Source organism: Sinocyclocheilus grahami, unplaced genomic scaffold (genome assembly GCF_001515645.1).
Source record: "Sinocyclocheilus grahami isolate Dianchi unplaced genomic scaffold, SAMN03320097.WGS_v1.1 scaffold431.1, whole genome shotgun sequence".
In the NCBI taxonomy this organism is placed as follows: Eukaryota; Metazoa; Chordata; class Actinopteri; order Cypriniformes; family Cyprinidae; genus Sinocyclocheilus; species Sinocyclocheilus grahami.
In genome coordinates this window covers 1170385-1196090 of record NW_015505610.1, presented here as the reverse complement: position 1 = coordinate 1196090, position 25706 = coordinate 1170385, and the positions used below count along the sequence as shown (strand labels likewise).

General features: G+C 38.1%; 2 protein-coding genes across 3 annotated transcripts in view; one reads left to right on the top strand and one right to left on the bottom strand.

Moving 5' to 3' along the window:
* Window positions 1-58: 58 nt before the first annotated feature.
* On the top strand, window positions 59-4975 carry pmvk (phosphomevalonate kinase). Of its 2 annotated transcripts, XM_016233451.1 has the most exons (5): window positions 59-177; window positions 258-321; window positions 2721-2873; window positions 3156-3285; window positions 4418-4974. In XM_016233451.1, the coding sequence occupies exons 1-5, from the start codon at window positions 74-76 to the stop codon at window positions 4591-4593; spliced, it is 627 nt and encodes a 208-aa protein (XP_016088937.1). In that variant the 5' UTR covers window positions 59-73; the 3' UTR covers window positions 4594-4974. The 2 variants fall into 2 exon arrangements, with proteins under 2 accessions (XP_016088937.1, XP_016088938.1); XM_016233452.1 differs by lacking the exon at window positions 258-321 and having other exon boundaries at window positions 4418-4975.
* Window positions 4976-10481: 5506 nt separating this feature from the next.
* LOC107551745 (rho guanine nucleotide exchange factor 2-like) overlaps window positions 10482-25706 on the bottom strand; it is a 56799-nt gene continuing 41574 nt past the window's right edge. Inside the window, exons 9-21 of the mRNA XM_016233467.1 lie at window positions 20766-20891; window positions 20525-20642; window positions 18650-18901; window positions 18484-18560; window positions 16903-17075; window positions 16722-16789; window positions 16446-16634; window positions 16257-16361; window positions 14848-14903; window positions 14697-14738; window positions 14566-14616; window positions 14130-14481; window positions 10482-10654 (exon numbers count right to left, since the gene is read on the bottom strand). Coding sequence (XP_016088953.1) covers window positions 10602-10654; window positions 14130-14481; window positions 14566-14616; window positions 14697-14738; window positions 14848-14903; window positions 16257-16361; window positions 16446-16634; window positions 16722-16789; window positions 16903-17075; window positions 18484-18560; window positions 18650-18901; window positions 20525-20642; window positions 20766-20891 — 1662 coding nt within the window. The 3' untranslated portion in view covers window positions 10482-10601. The remainder of the gene's footprint in view (window positions 10655-14129; window positions 14482-14565; window positions 14617-14696; window positions 14739-14847; window positions 14904-16256; window positions 16362-16445; window positions 16635-16721; window positions 16790-16902; window positions 17076-18483; window positions 18561-18649; window positions 18902-20524; window positions 20643-20765; window positions 20892-25706) is intronic.

Genomic DNA, 25706 nt, shown 5'->3' with positions numbered 1-25706 from the left:
TTGGTTCATTACGGTAAATAGACCTAAAGTCGTTCCTGTCTGAATATTAGTCATGTGTGAGTTTTGTATATGAATGTGGAACACAACCATGACATCTACACAAGCAAGGATCATTCTTTTATTCAGTGGGAAGCGAAAGTCAGGGAAGGACTATGTGACAGATGTAATACAGAAAAGGTGAGGTCTCGAGTTTGATGTAACACTGTTGAGTGAATAGATGAAATGCATGAATACATATATGCTCTTCTAAATGACAGACTGACAGCAGAGATGTGCTGCATACTCAGACTGTCTGCACCTCTCAAACAGCAGTATGCTAAGGTACAGTACACATCTGCTGCCTTGCACTGTTTTAAAGCCTGACATATGAAATACTAGCCAGATTTGTTTAAAGGGAACAGTTACTGAACCATTAGACAAAACATTAAAGGGGTCATATGATGCGATTTCAAGTTTTCCTTTCTCTTTGGAGTGTTACAAGCTGATTGTGCATAGATAAGATCCCTGAAGTTGCGAAGACTAAAGTCTCAAAACCAAAGAGATATTCTTTATCAAAGTTAAGACTCTGCCACGCCCCCCTAAAACGGCTCGTTCTAACACGCCCCCACATATCTACCTCACTATGTGGAAATATTTGCATAATGCAGCCCAAATGTGCACGCAAAGAAAGAAATCTAAAGAAAATGTTTGCATATGGGTTTTATGTTCTGTATCATTTATCAGGCTTTAATAGCCCACATAAATCTGCTGATTATCTGTATGTATATAATACATACATATAATAAAAAAAATAGTTTTCTGAGCCATTTTGTAATTATTTGTAGCAAATTTATATTTTGTAGTCATTTTTTGTGGATGTATGAAGTCATTTCCTGTCAAGCTTACAAAGGTGTATCAGAGTAACCAATGGTATATTTCATCACATTAACAAAAATCATGTTCCACAAAGTCTTTTTTGATTTTGAACAATATATTTATAGTGTATAACGTTTTGAACAATATATATGTATCATTATATACATAACAAACATGTTTTGTTAGGGCATGTGCTAGATTCAATTTTTTTTTAATGCACACCATGTTTCACTATTTTGATATATAATGCCAATACAGTTATTTTAATTGAAAAGTCTCAAAATAATTGCTGGGCCAGTATCCCTAAGCCATTTATTTTAGTAGATTGGTGCATCTCAATCAGCCACAGCTATGATGTTTGATATAGATATGATACAGGCGATGTTTGCTTTAAAAACTGAACCTTCTTCTCATCTAAACTGCTGTAAATAACCTGTAACCTCTTCATGTTTCCCTCTTATTTTTCGATAGCTGAGGGGTGAGGAGAATAACGTGACCTTGTTTTACACTAGATTTTATTTTAACACAATTTTCACTAATGTTAGTTATCATTTACAAAAAGCATGCCGTTCAGCAAGCTTATTACAGTTTGACACAGGTTACTCATATAATACAGGTGCATCTCAATAAATTAGAATGTCGTGGAAAAGTTCATTTATTTCAGTAATTCAACTCAAATTGTGAAACTTGTGTATTAAATAAATTCAGTGCACACAGACAGAAGTAGTCTAAGTCTTTGGTTCTTTTAATTGTGATGATTTTGGCTCACATTTCACAAAAACCCACCAATTCACTCTCTCAACAAATTATAATACTTCATAAGACCAATAAAAAAAACATTTTTAGTGAATTGTTGGCCTTCTGGAAAGTATGTTCATTTACTGTACATGTACTCAATACTTGGTTGGGCCTCCTTTTGCATGAATTACTGCCTCAATTCAGCGTGGCATGGAGACAATCAGCCTGTGGCACTGCTCAGGTGGTATGGAAGCCCAGGTTTCTTTGACAGTGGCCTTCAGCTCATCTGCATTTGCACCCTCAGATTCCAGATTTTCAAATAGTTGTATCTCAGCCAAATATTGTCCTATCATAACAAACCACACATCAATGGAAAGCTTATTTAAAGCTATTTATTCAGCTGTCAGATGATGTATAAATCTAATTTTCATAAAATGAACCCTTATGACTGGTCTTGTGGTCCAGGGTCACATATAAATAACACAAAATAATATTAGCCTACTTGTTTCTGGGAAAACATTACTGCACTGCATTGTAGTTAACTAAAATGAAAATCAGAAATGAAAACAATAAAATAAAAACATTTTCATTACTTGAAATAAAAAATAAACCTAAACTTGTTTTCTTTCAGCTAGTTGCAACAATTCTCATTATAAAAATAACTATATAGAAAAATAAATATACTAAGGAAAATGAAAAAACTGCAGAAAAATGATTTAAAATATAAAAATGAAAACTAATTCAAAATATTAATATAAGAGTATCTCAACGATACTAAAACAATACTACTGGTTCTTGCTGATTGCTCGGCCAATTATAAGCAAGAAGGTCTTTGCTTGGTTGGGTGGATGTAGTTTAAAAGAGGAGTTACAGTAAGAAATGCTTGGTCTCAGAATTAAGAAGAATATCAGTACTGCTATGTTAAGCCAACATTATTTATTAGTTTATTGTGGTAACAGTAACTGTTGTTTTTTTTGGAAACACGCTGCAAACTTTTGGGAGTGACAAATGCATTTAAACGTTGAGGTGAATTCTCCGAAATATCATTCTGTTTGTGTTCTGAAATGGAAATTGTTGTTGTTCTCTGTGACAACTTTAACAGAAACTGGTGTATTTCTGAATATCAGGATCATAGTCTTGACTACGAGGAGCTGTTGGGTTCTGGTCAGTATAAGGAGAGCTATCGTGCTGATATGATCTGCTGGGGTGAGATGAAGAGACAGCAGGACTCCGGCTTCTTCTGTAGGCTGGCCATCAAACATGCCACACAGCCCATCTGGGTATGAGCTCTCTCACCCTCAACAACCTGCAAGCTGGAGTTAAGTCTTAAGATGATCTAAGAATGTGTGAATGAGCAGCGCAGCTTTAGTCTACTACACATACTAAAGCAAGCTTGACTCACTTGATCTCCAGAGCTGCTCTCTCACCATTTCATTTGAGAAAAACTATCATAAGATACACAGAGAAACTCAAATGTCTTCACTACAACCCGTAAAAATAAAAGAGTGGTATAACTTGAAGAAATTGTGTCTGACATATATCACATACTATCCCTCGCTCAGATAATCAGCGATTGCAGAAGGATGTCAGACGTGCAATGGTTCCATGAAGAATTTCCTGACAGATGTATCTGTGTCCGGGTGGAGGCTTCTGAGCAGACGAGATCACAGAGGGGGTGGAGATACGCCACAGGTAAAAATGCTTAAAGGGGTCATATGATGCGATTTCAAGTTTTCCTTTCTCTTTGGAGTGTTACAAGCTGTTCGTGAATAGATGAGATCCCTAAAGTTGCAAAGACTAAAGTCTCAACCCCAAAGAGATATTCTTTATAAAAGTTAAGACTCGTCCACGCCCTCCTAAAACGCCTCGTTTAAACACGCCCCCACATGTCTACATCACTGTGTGGGAAGATTTGCATAACGCCGCGCAAATGTTCACGCAAAGAAAGAAGGCGTAACTTTTTTGTTGCTGCCACCGCCGCCTACATGAGAGGAGACGCTGTGTATTTCGTTGCGAAAGCGAAAATACTTTGTTTGGTCTTCCTAAAGAGGACATGACTAGAAATGTGGTTAAGTTGTATTTACAACACTGTTCCAGAACAGCTCAACCCAAATATTCAGATGTGTGCAGTGCATTTTATGGAGGACTGTTTCCTGATCCTGTGAGAGTAGACTACAATGCCGGCTGTTCTGACTCACAGACTGTAAGTACATTTTCATATTTAAAGGATTTGCCACTGATGATTCAAACGTGAGTTTTGAGTAGTGTAGAGTAGCGCTTGTTGTTTGTCATTTCTCCGTTCACAAATGCAGACATGGTTTTATGTTTACGCGGCGTGATGCAACGCAATGCGTAAAAAGACAGTATAAGTCATTATAATCCATAATTACAGTATGTCCCCACTGGATGCAACAGATGCCTCGTTTATAATGGGTTTTAATGTTTTTGTCTCATTGCGCCGGGACACGGCATCACAGTATGGTAGGAGCGTAACATTTCCGTCACACGCTTGAGGTATTCGGCCAATCACAACACACTGGATAGCTGGCCAATCACAGCACACCTCGCTTTTCAGAATGATGAGCTTTGTAAAAATCTACGCGTTTCAGAAAGGCGGGGCATAGAGGAGAAACAGTAATGTACAGTATGTGGAAAATAATGTGTTTTTTTAACCTTAAAACGCATAAACACATTTCATTACACCAAATACACAAAATAATGTTCTTTTTAGCAACATCATATGACCCCTTTAAGAAAAACACATCATAACAGTGTTGTGGGGATTGTGGTAATGGCGTGATCATGTCCTTATGTACCTGTCCAGGTATAGACGACGCCGAGTCCGAGTGTGGTTTGGATGAGGGTGTGAAGTTTGACTTTATCATTAGGAACGATGGAGCTGATGACGTTCTGGAGAAACAGCTGGAGGATCTACTGTCTTTGATCAAGTCACGGGAGGAGGAATCAAACACACTACATAACATTAAACCGGAAAAATAAAAGCTGCTTTTTGCCATCAGTTCGTATATCCTGCTCACTGGAGAACATGCTAACTCTTCTGTATTTTAATGAATGGTTCTCGTCATAATTTACTCACCCTCTTGGCATTCCAAAAAGTGTCTTATTTTCTTTTTGTAACAAAAAGGATCATTCTTTGCCTTGATTTTATATACATATATATAATTTTGTATATACTTTTATTTTGATGGATGATTATTAAAAAGTACTATTATGTTGTTCGGTACGTTCTGTGTACAATATTAATGTATTTAATTATACAAATGACAAATTCCATTTTCATCCTTGAATCGCTGAGGGGTGAAAGAACTGTGACTGTTCTTGTCAAAAACACATAAAAGTAGTCCATATGGTTTGTGTGTGTTATTTCAAATCATCTGAAGTCGTACGATATCTCTGACCATTAATTTTTTTAATTCCTTATTTCCAAAAACTGGGACAGGGTACGTCAACGTGCTTTGTTTGGATATGTGCGAGGGCAAATTAGAGTTGAGCTATAATTCTTAGTGAAAGTTAAAATGTTAAAAAAGAAATACATTAGAAATATCAGGATAGAGATGCACAAATAGTGTATAAAATTTGATTGCGAAAGTGACTGACATTTAACACACACTACACAACTTTTAAAGTTGTCAGATTGAGGTTTTCTCACACTACACAACTGTCTTTGCCGATGCCTAAAATATGTTTAGGTAGACCTGTTAGCAATGACAGTTCTAGTTTAGTTTAGTTTATTTGTTTACAGGGGCAATGCACATTAATAAACATGACTGTAAATGTGCCAGAATTAGCCAAAAAGGCTATTTTCCATCTGTAGACCCTTGACAGAATGTTAAAAAGTCACCCTAAAAACAAAAACAGCATCTTACACGCATATACACATCTACAAAGAACAGGGAGTAAAAAGTAAAATACTGAAAAAATACAGATACATGAATGCACAATAAAAATCACTACTAAAATACAAATATAAGTAGTTATCTAGACAAATCAAATATAAGGAAAAGGAGAGAGAGAGAAAGATGGCGACAGGAGAAAGCAACAAAGCCAAGAGCAATTAGTACAAAGAAGTCTACTGTCAAGAATACAGTTGACAGTGCTGAGTTGTCAGTAACCATTTTTTAAAATGAAACCGAAAATAACTATATGTATAGTCTTCTAAAATTGTTGATGGCGTGTTGTTCCATTCCCTTGCCGCTTTGACTGAGAATACAGACTGACTAAATTTACATCTTTTGAGAGGAATAGTCCCCTCTTTCCCACCCCTTGTAGACCGGTGAGCAGTTGTTCTAATATTCACAAACTGTTTTAATGGTGAAGTCAGGCTATGTATAGTCTTAAACAGTAGACCGATATGTACATATTTGATCAGGTTATCCCAGCTTAGCAAATTATATTTTTTTAGTATTGAGCAATGATGAAACTGAACTGATTTCTTATCAAGAGTTTCAGAGTAGTTATACTAGCTTGCGACCAAGTAGTTAAACAATAAGTGATATGAGAAATAATCATGGAATGCACATACATCAAAGCAGCCTCAGATGACATATAATCACGAATAAATCTAAAATCTGACATACATTTGGATGTTAGTGTTAGGACAGACGGATGGGAAATCATTGCTGTACAATGTGAAAAGCAAAGGACCCAGAATAGATCCTTGTGGAACACCAGTGGATATACTTAGGGGGGCTGACTTATAATTCTGTATACTAACATACACTCTTAAAAATAAAGGTGCTTCACGATGCCACAGAAGAACCTTTTTGTCTAAATGGTTCCATAAAACACCTTTAACATCTGAAGAACCTTACTGTTTCACAAAAGGTTCCTTGGGGCGAAAAAGGGTTCTTCAGATTATAAAAAAGTAAGAAAGAGATGGTTCTTTAAAGAGCCTTTGACTGAATAGTTCTTTGTGGAACCAAAAATGGTTCTTCTATGGCATCGCTTGAAGAACCTTTTGAAGCACCTTTATTTTTAAGAGTGTACTGTGTGCGACCTAACAAGTATGATTCAATCTATCTTAAAGTATCTGGAGAAAAATTAATACCTAATAATTTAGACATAAGACTTCTGTGGTTTACAGTGTCAAAAGCCTTCCTGAGGTCAATAAACACTGCCCCCAACATCCCCTCCTTTATCTAATAGAGACTTAACTTTTTCAGTGAAATAACAGTTTGCCATCTCAGTTGAATAGTTTGCTCTGAAGCCAAACTGCATTGGATGTAAATCAAAAGAACTATTATTCAAATAATTAGTGATTTGTGCAGCCATCAATTTCTCTGCAACCTTTGAGACTATTATAGGTAAAATACTAATAGGTCTGTAATTATTAGCAGAGTGAGGATCGCCACTTTTGAACATAGGCACAATAACAGATGAATTCCAAGCACATGGGAACATCCCCTGAGAAACTGAAAGGTTGATATGTTAGTGATAGGATTAACTAGTGACTCACTAAGCTCTTTATGCATTACTACATCCATACCAAATATATCCTTTGCTCTAGATGGGTTAAGAGATGTAATTGTTCTTCTGACATCTAATTCAGAGACTGCCCTTAAAGTAAGGGCTTGTTCCACTGTATTAACCAGACAAACGTCTGTATACTTAGGAGAGAAACATTGTGCAATTGTGACTACCGAGTCAACAAAGTAATAATTAAGTGCTTCGGCCACATCAGATGGATTATTAGTCAGCTTCACATTTACCATCAATTCAAGTGATGTCCTATCTTTTCTTTTATCTCTTTTTAAATAGTTCAACTGACTATTTGTATACAATGTCATTTTAATCACATTACAGAAATCATATCTTTATTAAACTTTATTATTGCCTTTACTTACCTGGGTTATCGTCCACAACGAGAAGTTGAAACCGCCAGACTTTTGTTTTGTGAACTGTCGTTCTGTCTTGTTTAGTACTTTGTGGGGTTGAAGTGTGAGATGGCAGAACATTTGTGCTTCATTTGACTGGAAAATGTTCAGATGTTAATGTGTTGTGTAGTTAAAGAAATACAATAAAGCAGTTATCAATGCATTTATATAGATGACATATTACATGATTACAGCCATATATTTAAGCACACAGTACAATGAAAACTGAATAAAAAATGCAATATATAAACAATGATTTAACAGCTATGTTTAAAGGGCGCTGTTCTTCCTCTTACATTCAAACATTTATACATAGACAATATCAACAGTGTGCCATTAAACAAAGCTTTAGTGTGATTTCAAGTGGCCAGAAAAGAATTTACAATCTTTTTCCACTTCATTCCATTATCAATATCAATATTAATAACTTTTTTTTTATCAGTACAAGAGAAAACCTCCACTGTTCATAACATTTATTATCATTTATAGGAGGCAAACTGTAGTTATAACTGCATTCAAAGTCTTTTTTAAGCTGCTGCCAAATGAGCAGGGCATTCAATGTGCTACATTTCATACATTTCATCTTTACCATAATATCACTTATTTTCAGCAGAAGAAAATCATGTCCAATGACACATCCTTCCAATAATATAACATGGGACAATACAGCTAAAATTGACAATTGATATATTAAAACTGGAAGCCAGCACGAGAACAGAATATCTTCTAATGTTTCCTTCTGTTCCAACTCGGTATTTAGTCCTTTCATTAAAAAAATACACCATTAACCATTTAAATAACAACTGTAAAATAATGTAGACAATGTTTACAAAAACATTGAAAATCTTGATAAAAAGACTTCATTGTTCTATACTATGTTTAATATAAAATGCAATAACATTATTCTACAGCGTAAAGGCCTGTTCACACCAACACAAATTTGGTCAAATTTTTGCATTTTGTCTGTTCAAACCAATATGTAAAAAAGGCAGGGCTGAACGAAAATGCTAAATCACTCTCTGAGAGAAGGAGGCGCTTATAGAAAAAGCAGCCTTACCCTGGTTACTCCAGTACACAAAGTGTTGTGTTGTTTGAGACAGCTGATTTTTACAGTGAAGACAGGAAATTAAAACAGTATTTACATGTTTTTGAAACAGCCCTCACTATGGTGTTTATCAAGCAACACCAAATACAAGACAATACAGAGACAGAGAAAAGATTCAGACGTCTCCCTCTGCTATTCACTGTTGTTTAGCAAAATAGTCTGTTCATGAGCACCACCAGTGTTATGTGCAGTTAGACAGAAAAGAGAATTACATTCCCTATTCATAAAAAAATATCTGCCACATTGCCAGCATGTAAATGTTAGTGTCAGATGCATTAAAGGGTTAGTTCACCCAAAAATGAAAATTAGCCCATAAATTACTCACCCTCAAGTCATCCTAGGTGTATATGACTTTCTTTTTTCAGATGAATCCAGTCGGAGTTATATTAAAATGGTATTTGATCTTTCAAGCTGTTTAATGGCACTCAGCGGGTGTTACATGCATCAGTCCAAAAGAAGTTAAATAAAATGCGCCCATCCATTAAAAAAAAGTGTCTCACACGGCTCCGGGGGGTGAACAAAGGCCTCCTGTAGCGAATCGATGTGTTTTTGTGAGAAAAATATCCATATTCAAAACTTAATAATCACTTTAATGTAGCTTGCGCTCACTGTTGTACACCGGAAGCAGTTCTGGGGGAATGACGTATGAGGTCGGCGTTGTGCATGTGCCGCTCAGAAGTGACGAATGCGGAAACGCAGCGGAGAGATCAAAACAAAACAACGGTCACTTATTAGAAGTACAAAACAAGGATTTGTAAAGAAGAATGTCAGAGGATTTTCATATTAGCCAAGAGGAGACTGGTTTTCCTTTGCTAAAGTAAGGAAACGTTGCTTCCTTTGCTCCTGTTAACAAACGTTGGTTTTCACGAGACTCACCGGCGCATGCGCAGCGCTGACCTCATACGTCATCCACCCGGAACTGCTTCCGGTGTACAACAGTGAGCGCAAGCTACATTAAAGTGATTATTACGTTTTGAATATAGATATTTTTCTTACAAAAACGCATCGATTTGCTACAGAAAGCCTTTGTTCACCCCCCGGAGCCGTGTGAGACACTTTTTTTTATGGATGGATGCATTTTATTTAACTGCTTTTGGACGGATGCATGCAACACCTGCTGACTGCCATTAAACAGCTTGAAAGATCAAAGACAATTCTCCCGGAACTGCTTCCATTTACAACAGTGAGCGCAAGCTACACTAACCCTTTAACAGCAGTTTCTTTTAATTAAATAAACCACACCTGATTTTTCTGTATTTGGCGTGGTGTGAACAGGCCTTGAGTCATAGCTGACTGCTGAGGTGAGTTTCTAGAGTTTTGGAGGAGGTTAAGGCTACGTCTACATGACAACGATGTAGTCAAAAACTGAAAGGTTTTTCCCTTGCATTTTTAAAAAGTTTTACGTATACATGACAACGTTTCAAACCGAATCGCGTTGACGCATATCTGCGAAAACGGACAAAAATGCTGTATTACGTATGCCAGGCCAGTAGTTGGCGCTGTCACCTTGTTAGTAAACAGTAGGGAAGTGACGATTATATGTTGTATATGATGCGTCTCCGCTGTTGGTTGTAATATTGGTGAAATAAATCCACACTATGCTGAAGAAGTGTTAGCAAACTCTTCAGCAGCAACACCATTACAATGTACTCCGCGCCATTGTTGTGTATGTTTGTTCGCGCTTGCCTTTAAAATCGGCATGTACTGCGCATGTCTACATACCTAACACATACTACAAAAAAACAAAAAAAAACTAACACGTACTATGCATGCACATGACATCACCGTTTTCAAAGATTCCCGTATTGGGTGTTTACACGGAAACGATAACGGTGGCGTTTTCAAAGACTTGCACTTTGAAACCCGTTTTCAAAAATATGTTTTCAGTCCCCAAAACGCCGTTGTCGTGTAAACGAACAGGCAAAACGCATAAAAAGTTTCCCGTTTTTGGCTAAAAAACATTGTCGTGTAAACAGCCCCTAAGGTAGGATCTTCCAGATGAGCTGATGTTAACTGTGAGCTTCAGTCCCACACTCACTCTCCTCTGGAATATCCTGCAGATCTGAAAACCAGACAAAGCAGAGTGTGTTTGTGAGGTCTGATTCTATATGCAATATGATGGAGACCAGAGAACAAATTGATGGTTAAATATTAGGATAAATCTTATTAAAACATTTTGTTAAATGTGATCAAATTAAGCATTTTTTTTAAAGTTTATAATTCTCATTTTCTATATTTCTATCCAAAGTTGTGAATTAAGCATGAGCAAAAATGTGGAATATCACATAAAACATTAGCCTATAAACAATAATGTTTCCATCCCGTTTGTTCAAGGGAACCAATTATTTACTTACTGGGAAACTGGCACAAAGTATCATAAAATTATTATTTTTTTTAAATGTTTACAATATGTAGATGAGTAAATTTTTTTATCAGAACAGATTTATAAAAATGTATCAATGGATTCTCTGCAGTGAATGGGTGCCGTCAGAATGAGAGTCCAAACAGCTGATAAAATCATCACAGTACACGACTAGTCCAGTCCTTCAGGTAACATCTTGTAATGTGAAAATTTGTTGTTTGTAAGAAACAAATCATTTAGGTATCTCAACTGTAAAACCGCAGTCACTTGTGGAGTCTATAATCCATAATAATGATCCTTTCAGTAAAAAAAAGTCCTTGATTTCATCCCTTTCCATATTTCTCACCTGATTCAGACAAGATTACTTTTTCACTGGAGATATCAACATTATGGATTAAGGACTGTAAGCAACAGCTTTGAAGCTAAAAACACTCGAATGATTGATTTGTTTATTACAAACATGCTGCTTTTCATTTCACAAGATGTTAATTGATGGACTTGAGTCATGTGAATTACTTGTGGATTATTGTGTCTCAATCAGCAGTTTGAACTCTCATTTTGACAACTACGGAGTACGGACATGGTGGTGGAAAAAATTTGCGGTGGGAGGATTTTTTTTTTTAAAGGGGTCATATGATGCGATTTCAAGTTTTCCTTTCTCTTTGGAGTGTTACAAGCTCTTGGTGCATAAAGAAGATCTGTAAAGTTGCAAAGACTAAAGTCTCAAATCCAAAGAGATATTCTTTATAAAAGTTAAGAGTCAGCCACGCCTACCTAAAACGGCTCGTTCTAACACGCCCCCACATGTCTACGTCACTATGTGGGAAGATTTGCATAACACCACCCAAATGTTCACGCAAAGAAAGAAGGGGTAACTTTTATTCTCGCTGTAGTATTGTTGTTGCCGCCACCATGTCATGAGGCGCTGTGTGATTCGTTGTGAAAGCGAAACTACTTTGTTTGGTCTTCCAAAAGAGGACGATATCGCTTCGTCATGCCTGGAGCTGATCCGTGCTGGTCGCTGAGTAAATACTACAACTTCGCGCTGTGGATCGCCGGATCGGCTTTCACCGTGGACGAAGCGGAGTCCAGCCCGGGGTCGTCACATGTGGTTGCCGCAGGCATCACAATATGGTAAGGGACGTAACATTTCCGTCACACGCTTGAGAAATTCGGCCAATCACAATGCACTGGATAGCTGGTAGAATTTTGCATTCTCTCACAAAACTTTTGCTTTCTCTTGCAAAGATATTTGCGTACCCTCGCAAAACCAGCTGAGTTCGGACAAACACTTCTTGTTTACTTTACAGCTTGCAGTGGTTTATAGCTCCTTATGTCCACAATGGAGCTGTTCATAGAGTTTTATTTTGAACTTGGAATCAAGTATAAAAAAATACAGTCAGTGTTAAGTTCAAGGCACGGTTTTGGGACATTCTAAAACGCTTAATGTGGCTTAATGTTTTAAAACAGTGACATTGGAGGACCAAATTTGATAATAATAAATATTGATAACATTATTTCAGCTAATATTAAAAACTTCATTAATAATATTACTATTAATAAAGCAGAATAGCCCAGAACACGCTGTGCGTTAAGCTTCTTCTCCCTCATAGAAAACGCTTAAGGTAGGATAATCAATGAGGACGGTGATATAAAATTACCAAATTTGTTTACAGTTTATATTACGCACAGAAAAGCAAATGAGCCCAGAACGGAGCGCGCAGTTTCATGCTTTTCAGCCCCGTAGACAAAACATTATAAAAAAAAAACTCTTGGCACGTTGCTTTTCTGTGCATAGCTTTTTATCACTGTCTTTTTATATTAAAGTTAAGCGTGCTTTTCTATGGGGGACAAAAATGCGTAAGTTTTGTGAGGGAATGCCAATATCTTTGCGAGAGAATACAAGACATTTGAAAAATATTTTATCCACCACCATGTCCCTTTAGGGGCTCCGTAGACAACACCCATTCATTGCAGCAAAATTGTTCTTTTTGAGTCAACTATTCTTAACACTCACATGACCATTGCTGGTAAACAAAATAATCTATTTATGAGGTAATTATTACCTTTTAACTCACAAACCCCATGCAATTCTACTATTAACCCCTTAGGGGTGCACAAATGCCAGTTTGAAAACTGAGGCTTGAGGCAAAGTCGAGTTGTGCATAAAATTTACTCAGTCAATATTTTTCGATCATATTTTATGCACATTTTCTTATTAAATGAAAAAAAAAATATCCACCTCTTGATATCTCAAAATTTGCATTAAAATGTGCAGATGGAAATTTAGCCATTGATAAGTTTTAATAGTATCACTTTCATTAAAGGCACAATATGTAAGAATTTTTTTATTAAAATATCCAAAAACTACTAGAACAGTTTTATATATTTTGCTGACTTGTGTACTTACATTATCCCAAATGTTTCGAAGAATGTTTAAATCCAGAGAAATAAGCAATTTTAACTAGTGACACGGACCGTGTCCATAGTGTCATTGTGTCGCCTGCCAATGACGTCATACACCCTCAATTTCCGGTTTTGTTTTGTAGAAAACATAGAAACACTAAAGACGCTTTAATATGTTGTGCGTTTTAATAGACCAGTGACGACCACACAGAGTAGCATTATAACAGAACGATCAAATGGATCTAGTATGATAAAATAGCGCTGCTTTACCCCACATACGCACGACCGGAAGGAGCGGAAGCGCTCGACTGTGGCATAATAAAAGCTCTGCTGCTTTCGAGCCGTGTGTCACGCTCGTTCAGTGGCCTCGTTTCGCTTCGACGGCTTTCAGCTTCACCCTGCTTCATTCTACTACGTTAATAAATCATTAGCTCAACCATGAACATGATTTCTGCCCGAGTCCCGTCGGATTGCGTCGGCTGTGGGGATGAAGACGACAATTCCCATGATTCCACACTCAGTCACGGCGTCATCAAACTACGCCTTTTTTTTGGTTCGTTTTGAATACTCGCCCTCTAGCGGCGAAAACGTACATATTGTGCCTTTAACAGAACACCTGCACTTATCTCCACTACAAAGACAAGGACAAGAACCAAGAAAGAGAGGCAAGACATTACATGCTCCCAGAGTAATAAATAGTAAGATAGTGTGCAGGGGAGAAAAGGGAAAGGAATGCTGCACAACTGAGAACTGTTTTAAGAGGACTCACCTCTGGGACTGTCAGCTCGAGGAAATATCGCCATCTTGTCGTCCGCTTGCATGCCATCCACCTGAACTGCTGTTTCCTGTGAGATCAACGTGTCACGTGTGTCCATTGTGTCTTTAAGCCGCAGCTCTTGGAGTTGTTTTACAAGCTGAATTGGCGCGCTATCGCCCGTCTTGTCCTGGGCGGCCCGTAATCGGATCACTTCTCCTTCCAGCAGGTTGTATTTGCTCTGTAGCTCTGCCAGATCTCCTTGAGTACCCTCAGGACCACCTGCCTTGAGCACTGCTGCTGTAGTGGGACACAAGTCCTTCTGCATGTACACCTCCAGGATTGAGTCCTGCTTGATCACTGCAGCCTACAGACAAAGCAACAACGAGTCACTTAGCACATGCTTGTCTGAAATCTCACCATTTAGCACACCTCTCTGTCTAAATCTCACCTGTAGTGCATGAAGCTGAGTGCTGAGGTTCACAAGTCTTTGGCACACCTCCTACAACACAAATAGTTCAGACAGTTATCTTTGTTTTTGCCTTCAATGTTATTATTTTTTAAAGATTCCTTAAGGTGTACCTCATTCAGCATCTTGTCCTGCAGCTGGTTTCCATTCCTGTCCTGTGAAATGTAATAATAAATAATAATAATAATAATAATGAATCCTCAATCCAATATGTATTGTAATGTCAGCAGAGGAACATTTTTATGTAAAATATCAGACCTTTACCTTGTTAGATGGACTGTTTCTTTCATGGGTTCCGTTAACTGATATCGTTCCTTTATCTATTTCAAGGAAAGAAATACGAGAGATAAGGAGGAAACGTTGGAGTTTTATTTCATAGCTTAATTATCTTCAATCCCTTTTGAAAATACCACAATGTCATGGGGACAATATAATACAATATAAGCAAAATAAGCTTAAATTCATGTATACGTGTATATGACAAACTACAATGCCCAGTTAATACTGTCTTTTACTGTCACAAATGTGACATATATTTATAACAAATGTTAAAGTTAGGTGGGATTAATCGGGATTAATTACAGAAACCCCAAAAATAAATTAGTAACTTCTTTTTAATAAATCATCAGTCCTAATACATATATGTGACCCTGGAGCACAAAAGCAGTCTTAAGTCGCTGGGGTATATTTGTAGCAATAGCCAAAAATACATTGTATGGGTCAAAATTATTGATTTTTCTTTTATGCCAAAAATCATTAGGATATTAAGCAAAGATCATGTTCCAAGAAGATATTTAGTAAATTTCCTACTGTAAATATATTCAAACTTAATTTCTGATTAGTAATATGCATTGCTAAGAACTTCATTTGGACAACTTTAAAGGTGATTTTCTTCATATTTTGATTTTTTTGCACCCTCAAATTCCAGATTTTCAAATAGTTGTATCTCGGGCAAATATTGTCCTATCCTAACAAACCATACATCAATGGAAAGCTTATTTATTCAGTCTCAATTTCAAAACTGACCCTTATGACTGGTTTTGTGGTCCAGGGTCACAAATGCATTATTTCCCAGAAGAAATTATCTGAATATTCTTAAAACATGATATATTTACTATTTACTTTAAGCAACAGTATATAAAATTTGGGTAGCACTTTATTTTACAGTCCTGTTCCTCATGTACATTCTATGTACTTATTATAGTAATTACAATAACTAGGTACTTACCTCATGTAGTTACCTTATATTACCAGTACTTTCTTAGGTAAGTACACTGTAAGTACACATACTGTAAAATATGGCAAATAGTTGTTGTTTTTTTCCCTAGTTTTAATTTCACTACATTTTGTTAGACGTATATCCTTAAAAACGAATTGCCACTGGTATAAGAACAATAAATGTAACAGAATGAAATGAGTCTCTGGAACTACTCTTAAACCTTGTTTCAATAATGCTGTAATGTTAGTATCTGTATATTTTTATAGACTTTTAATTTATTATATTTTTAATATTAATAATTTTTTTGTATTTTTTAATGTTAATATTTTACTGTAAAAACAAGACCAAAATACAGATTAAGAAACAGTGTACTTTAGATAATTAACATGTAGATCATTAAAAATAAAGATATTTTAACATAGATCACAATGTATGCCAATGACAAATATGGTACCTGTTGTTTTAGAGATGAATTGCACCTCTGTTGATTCACCGTTCAATCTGCAGGACTGTGAACACTCAATGCAGGAACCCAACAGCACTTCACTCAGTCTGTCCACTGAATTGTGAAATAAATAAGAAAGCAGTGTTAATGTCCTTCATTAGCTGTATTCTCTATAACGCTGTACACTCCTCTGCCTACCCTCAACAAAGGCGTCATTCAGTAGCTTTTCCGCCTGGGGAGCGTAGGGCGTATCTGCTCGGAATATATTTCTGGAGTTTGTGGGAACGTTAACATTCTGACCTCCGGTGGCCTCGGCCAAATCAGAGAACAATGTCACACGCTCCTGTAACAGCTCCAAAACTTCACGATCCTTCTGCTGGATATCAGCTAGAGAGAGAAAGATACGAAACAAAAATGAAAAAAAAAAACACTGAGCAAAGCTAAGGTGGTTTGACAACAGATTTTGATACAAACCTCTGAGTTGTCGTAGCAAAGCTTTGTCCTCAGTTTCAATCAGAGGGAAATCCTCTCTTGATGGACAGCTGCATAAGAGAAATACAGAGATGAAGTGATGAAGTGTTTGGTGTTGCTTGTGCAGAGATATTTTAGCGGTGCATTGAGATGTTGGGGCAAAGAATTGTGAATTGACTCTGACTTGCTCACTGTCTGCTGAATGAGTTTCATCCAAGTGTTTCTGTCGTCTTTGGAGGCGGCGTGCAGCTCGTACATCTCTGGAGGTGTGGAGTGACTGATGAGGAACATTCCTCGCTCCTGATTGGCTATATCTCTCACAATCAAATTCTGAAGGCCCAGTACTGCCGGTTTGTCCTGTGAAAAGAGAAAGATATGCACTGAAAAAAGTGAGTTCATAGTAGTTCATAAAAAAATATGATGCATATTTTAAAAACACATCACATTGAACATTAAGGTCTTTCAAAGTCGTCTTTATTTAGAGTAAACTAAATTAAACATTGACTAACAAAATGTTTTAGTTTGAAAATTCTACCTTCATATTGTAGCTAATCCAGCTTTTGTTTATAGAGAAATTAAGTTTAAAAATTAAAAAAAAAATTGTGACAAAGTTACATAAAGTAACATTTTGGCACATGTCTAAAGAAAATATATTGATTGAGTATGGTCTATGGTCTTTATAATAAATAATCTTTTTACTTTGTATAAATGTTTTTGTCTGTGGGAAAAGACGTATTTTTTATTAATATTCAATCAAAATGAAATGTTTGAAGTAAACCATAAAAATAATTTGAGAAAAAAGGCTGAAACAAATTAGGGCTGGGCGACATGGCCAAAAAAATTATCACAATACATTTTTTCATATTAGTCGATATTGATAATTATAACAATACATTTCAAATCTTTATTTCTTTCAAGTTTAAAGGCAGATTTTTGCTCCCAAGTGAAAGTTGTAGAAACCAGACCATTAAGTGTGGTTTTAAACTACTCTTTATGATCAGAACATGGCAAACATTTTATACCTTTTTGAATTGTTTACACATTTCAAGTCATTTTTCCTTAACAAAATAAACATCTTAATATAAAAAAAGTATTTCTTAGTTTCTGCATTGATATTGTTTCAAATCATGAAACAGGTGTGTGTTGTCTGACTTCAATGATCTACCTGTATATGTTCAGCACAGTTTGCAGTGCAGGCTGCAATATTAGTAATATTAAATTGTATTTTATTTTTGTCTCTGACACGTTTGACAGTCGTTTGAGTTGACAGTAGGGTGCAGATGTAAATTTATGTTCATTATTACAAATAGTAGCATCTGTAAAAATTGTACCAAACTCATTTTTATATGGTGAAATTTGAGTTTTATTAAAATTAAAAATTGGTCTTCCATAGTAGCATACATTTAGATCATGATAACCACAGTTAAAACCTGGTAAAAATGTATCCACATGGTTTCAAGTTATTTGTACGAAAAACAGTAGTCTAAATACATTTACTATAAATGCACAACTGCTATAGCATAAAAAATATTGTAATTATATTCCATTACTCCTTTAATATGTTTAATACGTCTACATTAATAACATAATATCGAACATTTATCAAACTCTTGTTATCATTTTATCAAGGAGAATTATATCTCGTTTTATTGCCCGAGCCTAGCCCAAACTATTATTTTTCCAGTCTAGGCAGTTTGATTTTGATGTAGGATGACGGAGAACAGAGTGTTCACTGATAGTCAGCCAACAGAAAGCTGTGACTCACCAGACAGGGAAAAATATACTTCTGGTCTTTTTCCTGCATGAACACCAGGATGTCTGTCATCAACAAAACGTGCACATCTATACAGACAAAACACAAAGTCACTGATAAATCTACAAATGTACCAACTATTTCACTTACTCACTCACACACAAAACACTAATGGCACCTTTGAGTCTGGAGCCTTGAGCAGTCTTCCAGAGCAGTGCTCCCTCGTGAATGAATCTACGGCGCAGCAGCTCTCCTCCACCAAACACTCCTCCACCCTTAACTTTCGTCTCGGCTCGCGGGTCCAGACGAGACTGGATTTCCTGCAAACGCTGTGCTCGCTCTAACTCTTGAACCTGCTGGTCCACGGAGCACAGCAGCTCCCGGATCAGCGTCAGAGAGTCAGCCATAGATTTACTCTCTTCTTCATTACCTGTGAAATCAAATCAAATCTGTTCTCAGATCACCTCGTATCAGAGTAAAGGAATCATATCTGACCCAGGGCTGTTTCCTGGAATTAGGTGGTTAATGAGCGCTACACTCTTAAAAATAAAGGTGCTTCACGATGCCATAGAAGAACCTTTTTGTCTAAATGATTCCATAAAGAACCTTTAACATCTGAAGAACCTTTCTGTTTCACAAATGGTTCTATGTGGCGAAAGAAGGTTCTTCAGATTATAAAAAGGTAAGAAAGAGATGGTTCTTTAAAGAACCTTTGACTGAATGGTTCTTTGTGGAACCAAAAATGGTTCTTCTATGGCATCGCTTGAAGAACCTTTTGAAGCACCTTTATTTTTAAGAGTGTAGGCTCCCTTTCTCTTTCGCACACAATACCTGTTGATGCTGATTTTCATGAAGTAATTCAACTGAAGTGTTTCACATAAAAGAATGACATGCTAGGTAATAGGTTTTATTATATATATGCACTAATTTTTGTCAATCCGAATGAATTCAATCTGATTTTAGATTCTGTTTATATAAACCTTAAACTTTGCAATATGATTGACATTTTTGTTTGCATGTCCATGTATGTATATAGAAGAAAACTTCAGCGCAGCATAATTGTCATTTTTGCCTTGATGACATACCTAAAAGGAAAGCTGAAAAATGTCATGAAAGCTTTTAATAGCAAATATCGATTTTTTTCACTAACCAGTTTGTAAGATGTAAATAAACATGCACGCTCATAAGAAGTTAAACATCTGTAAACAGAAATCTTATAATAAAATGGCTCTAGTAAACATATGCATCACGACGCTATACAAGATACAAGGTATTTTTGAATTTAATTTAGAAGATAGTCATAGTCAAGCTTAGTTGTTTCCCATTTATCAGATCTGATCGAAATTTCAATCAAGTTCAATTGGATCAATTCAGGTGTTTTCATGAAGGCTTTTCAATATGAATGAGCCATCAATCCAATTACTAACAGATTATTTGTGTGCATGTAAATGTACTGTAGCTACGGTGTGGTTTGTTATAATAAAATAAAATGAAAAACTAATAAAGGTATACAATGTCATTAATTAATTCTAGCAAATATTCAGTTCTGTATCATCTGCATAGTCAATTCAACAATATTGCTGAATATTAAGTGTACCCAACTAAGAAAGCCAGAGGCAACAGTGGCAAGGAACCAAAAGTCCATCTGTGACAGAAATGGGGAAAGATGAATTAACTGGCCAGACGAATTAACATGGTGTGGTTTCATTTCATAATAATTCAAGAAAAGTATGACAAAGCTGTCCATAATTGCACATTTATTTAGTCATTTAGCAGACGCTTTTATCCAAAGCGACTTACAAATGAGGACAATAAAAGCAGTCAAAACTAACAAAAGAGCAACAATATGTATAGCAAATGACAAGTCTCGGTTAGCCTAACGCAGTACACGTAGCAAGGTGTATATATATATATATATATATATATATTACATTATACATTAAACAAAATCATGCAGTGCAAAACAAGAATTCAGTTTGGCCAGACTATAGTTTTACAAGATCAAACGAGGACTGGCTGTAATATTGGAGTACATGTCAGAGTATAGTCTCACCTTTAGTATTGTCTAGTATGCGCTTGATAAGTACAGGGTATTTAGTGATGCGTTGAGTGACGAGTAAGATGCACTCTTGGACACCATGGCGACGCAGTAAAGAACCTCTGCATACCCGCTTGACAGTAAAACAAATATTAAAAAATATATTTTATTAAAAACATTCTAGGCAATAAACAACAACAAAATATAACTGAAACCTTATGCTGACAAGCATGTCTTTTTCTGGCTGTACCCTCACCCGTATGAACTGCTGGAACCTCTTATCGCGGGCCAGCAGCTCCTTATAGAGTTTGACAGCTTTCAGGTGTCGACTGCAGAATTCAACATAGCATTTCCTCATCTCTTCTGCACTCTGACCTGAGAACTGAAGCAAAGAAAATTCCAGTAAAGGTCTACTCACTCAGTAGGAACAACTGAACTAAGCGCCTTGAAGGGTGCAAGGTATTACTGTGCCCATAGGAGAATGTTTAGCCCATGTTTATATCTATTAAAACTGCTGAGGCAAAAAAAATACATACATAAAGAAAATTCTATGCCTGTTTAAATTATGACCCTAAAAAAAGCATTATGCAATATGCTTCAGAATGCAATTCTTGATATTCCACAAATTCACTTTTGATATTTACATCACAAATTATAAGACCATGTTTTCCAATATAGTATTTACTGACTACAGTAATATGTTTAGTGGAAGTGGTGGAAAGAGTACTGAAAAAATATACTCAAGTAAATGTACAATTACATTCCATAAAATGTAGTGTGAGTAGAGTAAAATGTACTTGTCCAAAAAACTACTTGAGTAAGAGTAAAAGAGTAGCTTATTTAAAAGCACTAGTGAGTACTGAGCTGTGGATTCTACCCCCTTATAATAAATGCTATACACTGCAATGTAAACATTCAGAAAACATTGCACATACTGTAATTCATATTATCTTGTTTGTCAGAAAGAATGAAGAATATCTATTATCCAGCAGTTTTAATTTTGACTGCCAACTCTTTCAAAAACATCAAAACAATACGGAAAAACTATTCAAATGATTAAAAGATGAAAGTTACAATCATCACCATTTTGAAAAAATTGATTTAGAAACAAGTGTAAGGCAATTGAGACAGAGCATAAAATATTAATGTTTAGAACAGTGCAAAGAATAAAAAAAACATTAGAACTCATATGAGAGTTCAGCATCACACACCATGATATGGGTTAAAATGAGAGATTAATAAGAGCCCATTTCTCTCCAAAACGGTGCCAGTTTTAGCGTTTTGCGATAAAGAAATGAGAATCACTAAACATGATAATTTGTTACAATTTAAACATAAATGCACATTGTTCTAGAAGGATGGCATCCCCTACCTTTTACACATTTACTCAAACTTTTATGCTGATAATTGCATTAAATAGGGATATTTCCGGGGAAATTTTTCAAAAGAAAACACACACACACACACGCAAACGCATGTCTCTTTGCTGGGCCGTGGCGGTGTCGGTGAATCAGCAGCATCCACAACTGAATGGGACAAAGAGTGTTGAACTTGAAAATTGTTTTTGCGCGAGTGCACTTGCTAAATGAGGGCGGGTTGTATAAAAGAGATCAAACAAAAAACGTTGTTTATTAACGAGCTGCGGTTTTATTAAATCACGCGCTGACACAGATGCAGTATTTTAACGCCATGGGTCATCAATAAGTTGCATTGGTCCTCAATTTTAGTACATTATATCCAAGCGATTTAGTGTGTTCCTAACACACTTTTCGACAGCGTGCGCTCAAACTCATTAAGAGTCAACAAGCATCAACGACTTCTCCAAGTGACTGCTGCAGTCTATTTGCCGAATGCACAATGGAGAGATGTGGTAGTGCAGATCGCGCATCTCTCTAAGTAAATGAGAGTGGGAATTTACCGCATTATGAACGTGGCACTTGAGGGAGTTATTAATATTGTATGCAATACTTGCAACCTCACAACCAAACACCTGTAGGTAGGCAAGCATACAGATCATATTTGCAGAATGCAGAAATCTGAAATATATGCAGAAACCCGAAATGTACCATATCATATTAGAGGAAGATGCTGATAACTTGTTTGAATTGATGTTTGATGAATGCACTTCCAGCAGCCATGATTAACAGCAGTTGGCGGTTAAAGTTCCCTTTCGAGGGAACTTCGAACTGCGTCCTCTAGGGGTCGCTATGAGGAGTGCCTTCAGCGTGACTGGTGTCTGAAGCATACATCTAAAAACATCAATAACATTGGCCGGCGACAGCCTATGATGCCATCACTCTGCGCAATCACAGCATAAAAGGGCGCTGGGATAACACGTCATTCTCTTCTTCGTCTTCACTGACCGTTTATTTATGTTAGTGTTAAGCTAAGCACGACTAGGAGTGCATGTTCTCTTGCCAGAGGCTTTGCTCTGATGTCTGCAGTTTCACTCGGCTCGCGTGCTGTGTGTGTGTGGTGAAGAGCAAGCGCGTTCAGCTCTCGAGGGAGTTGGATGCGCTCTGCATTCATTGCTTACTTCTTGTGAGGCATAAGCATGAACTGAACGCGCTCGTGTCACGAGGAGACGGCTTGTGTTCATCGTGATGCATTCGCAGGACTACTGAGGGGGAGGTGAGTACTTCACCATTTACCCGAGTTTGTAGATAGCGTTTGCATGAGTGCATTCGCCTCTCACAGGAATAGCGACGCATTTGCAGCAGCGGTTTCCGTTCTCGTTTGATTTCCGAGGTAATCTAGCATTTGGGCGGAGCGTGTTTAGCTCCCGTGGAAGCTGAATGCATGCTGCGCGTTGCAGTCACGGTGAGAACATGGAAAGGACCTGATGGGAAATTTCTCCCTATCAGTAATTTCCTTTTGTTTGTATAGTGTGGATCTGTTTGCAGTTGTTGGACAGATGATTTATATCATGTCCTTCTCAGATAACCACATTATACTGCACTGCAGCTTGAAGTTAACCCCTCCTGCCCCGCGTATGAGCTGCTTGAGGTTATGGATCGCGCCACGGCGAGGCTCGACTTGCTGTGGAAGCGGGCCAAGAAAGGATATCTCGATGAGCGTTTTTTTTCTAGCCATAGCCCTCCAGCTCAGGTGAGCCTTCCATTCCTTCACGATCTTCATGTGGAGATCGAGAAGGCTTGAAAAAAAATCCATTCTCGTCCCGCATCCACAGATTCCAGCATACTAGTTATGCCAAAATCGAGGGGATACGTGAGAATGGTGAAAAGATGCCCCCTGTTGAAGAGACGCTGGCCTGCTTTCTCTCTATGGGGGAGACATCTTCTCTTAAGGCTCCCTCCCTACTGTCCAAACCCCTTCAGGATACATCTCGTTTGAGTGGCAGGGCATATGCGGCAGCAGGTCAGGCTGCAGCCTCATTGCACACCATGGCGGTGTTTCAGGCTTATCAGGCTGATCTGCTGAAAGACCTGCTGAAAGAGTTGTGTCGCACCACGGATCTTGCTCTCCGTGCCACTAAGCACTGCCATTGGCAGATCCATAGCGGCCATGGTGGTTACGGAGAGACATCTGTGGTTGAGTCTGGTGGGTATCGGGTTGAAAGAGAAGAGCTTTCTTCTTGATGCGCCGGTTTCCCCTTCTGAGCTTTTCGGCACTTCCATCGAGATGGTGGTCATGAAGTTTAAGGAGGCCAAGACGCACTCGGCTGCCATTAAATCCTTCATTCCACGAAGGTCCAGGCTTCGGACTTCGCCTCCAGCCTATATCCATGAGCCTGAGTCATGCGCTGGAGCCATGGTTGGTGAGTACGATCCAATACGCAAGTTCTTGTGTATTCAATGCTAGCCTTTCTCTGCAGTGCTACTCGGACCTGTTCTGTTTTCCGACTTTTAGGTTTGACCCACCTGCTAAGTCAGGACCTCCTGCTGTTGACCGATTACAGTGATGGTTTCACTCATTGGTTCTGGATCCAGGCTGGTGATAGCGCTCATCTTCGGCTTGGACACGCAGCCTGGGCTTCTGAGGAAGCCTCCCAGCATCAGGACCCCAGTATAACGCTGCAACCTCAGGACCTGCGGGTCCTTCTCGTGGGCTAGTACTCTTCTGAGTACATGCTTCGTGACATGCTCCCTGTTCTCTGGCCATGGTGCGCTACTCATTTCTCACCCTGAGGGGTCTCCCGAGATTTCAGTCATTCCTTAACCTTCATGCACATTCTCTGAGTTAGAGTTCCTCTCGCTGAGGCATTGAGGAGCTCAACGCTCCATAGACGGTCAGGCCCATGGGTCCTCACTGTCACACTGCCCTTATGGTTGAACCAGTAATCACCCCTCTGCGGAGTGGGCTGGAGTATACTGCGTTCCCTGAGGTAAGAGGGATTTGTGTTTCTGTGGAAACCCCTCTTTTGTGCTTCTGCTCTGAGGAGCAGTAAGCTCAATACACATGAATGGTTATTGGGTCCCGCTATTTCTTCCGATTCTATCGGGTCTGGTTTTACGGGACCCATGCTCTCTATCGAGATAGAGAGCATGAGACCATGTCCAGCTGCACCAGTGGAATGTCCTTATTGGGCCCTGCTGGGTTACCCCTTTTAATCTAGCACCCCCTTCTGGTCGAGCTGAGAAGTGCTCCCCTCTCTGTGAGGGTTAGCTATGAGTCGCTCCCAGTATGTACTGTAAGGGCCCGCCTCAGCTTGAGAGCCGAGAGCGCTGCTCCCAAAGAACCCCATTTGCAACAAACTAAGTGTTAGGCCCGTCTCTGTCACCTCCTTGGTCAGTTGCCTTTATGTTGGCACCCTGTTGTTCCCTTAGAAATGTGTGATCCCCTTCTTGCAGGATCCCATTTCTGATGTCCCATTTGCGATCTATCTGCCCCTGGACATGACTGTGCTCCCCTCACTGCGGGAGGGTCCCTTTGAGCGCGACGGTCCTGGGCAGACTGGGTGAGTCCTCCTCTCGACTCGAGAGTTAGGTCCTCTACTCTGGGCTATTGGTCGCTTTGGTCGAGCTGGGTTCCTCTCTCTCCTTGCTAGGGGTTGAACCCTCCACTCTTGAGCTCTGTGGCAGTGATATCAGGTAGTTGGGCCGCTTGCTGCTTCCTTGATAAGCTGCCTCTATGAGGGTTAAGCCAGGCAGTGCTTCCCTCACCTCAGAGGGTTGTCTTTGAGCCTGCCGCTCCCGTCTGAGTATTTGTGGACCTCTCTCTCCTCTGCACGTTTGAG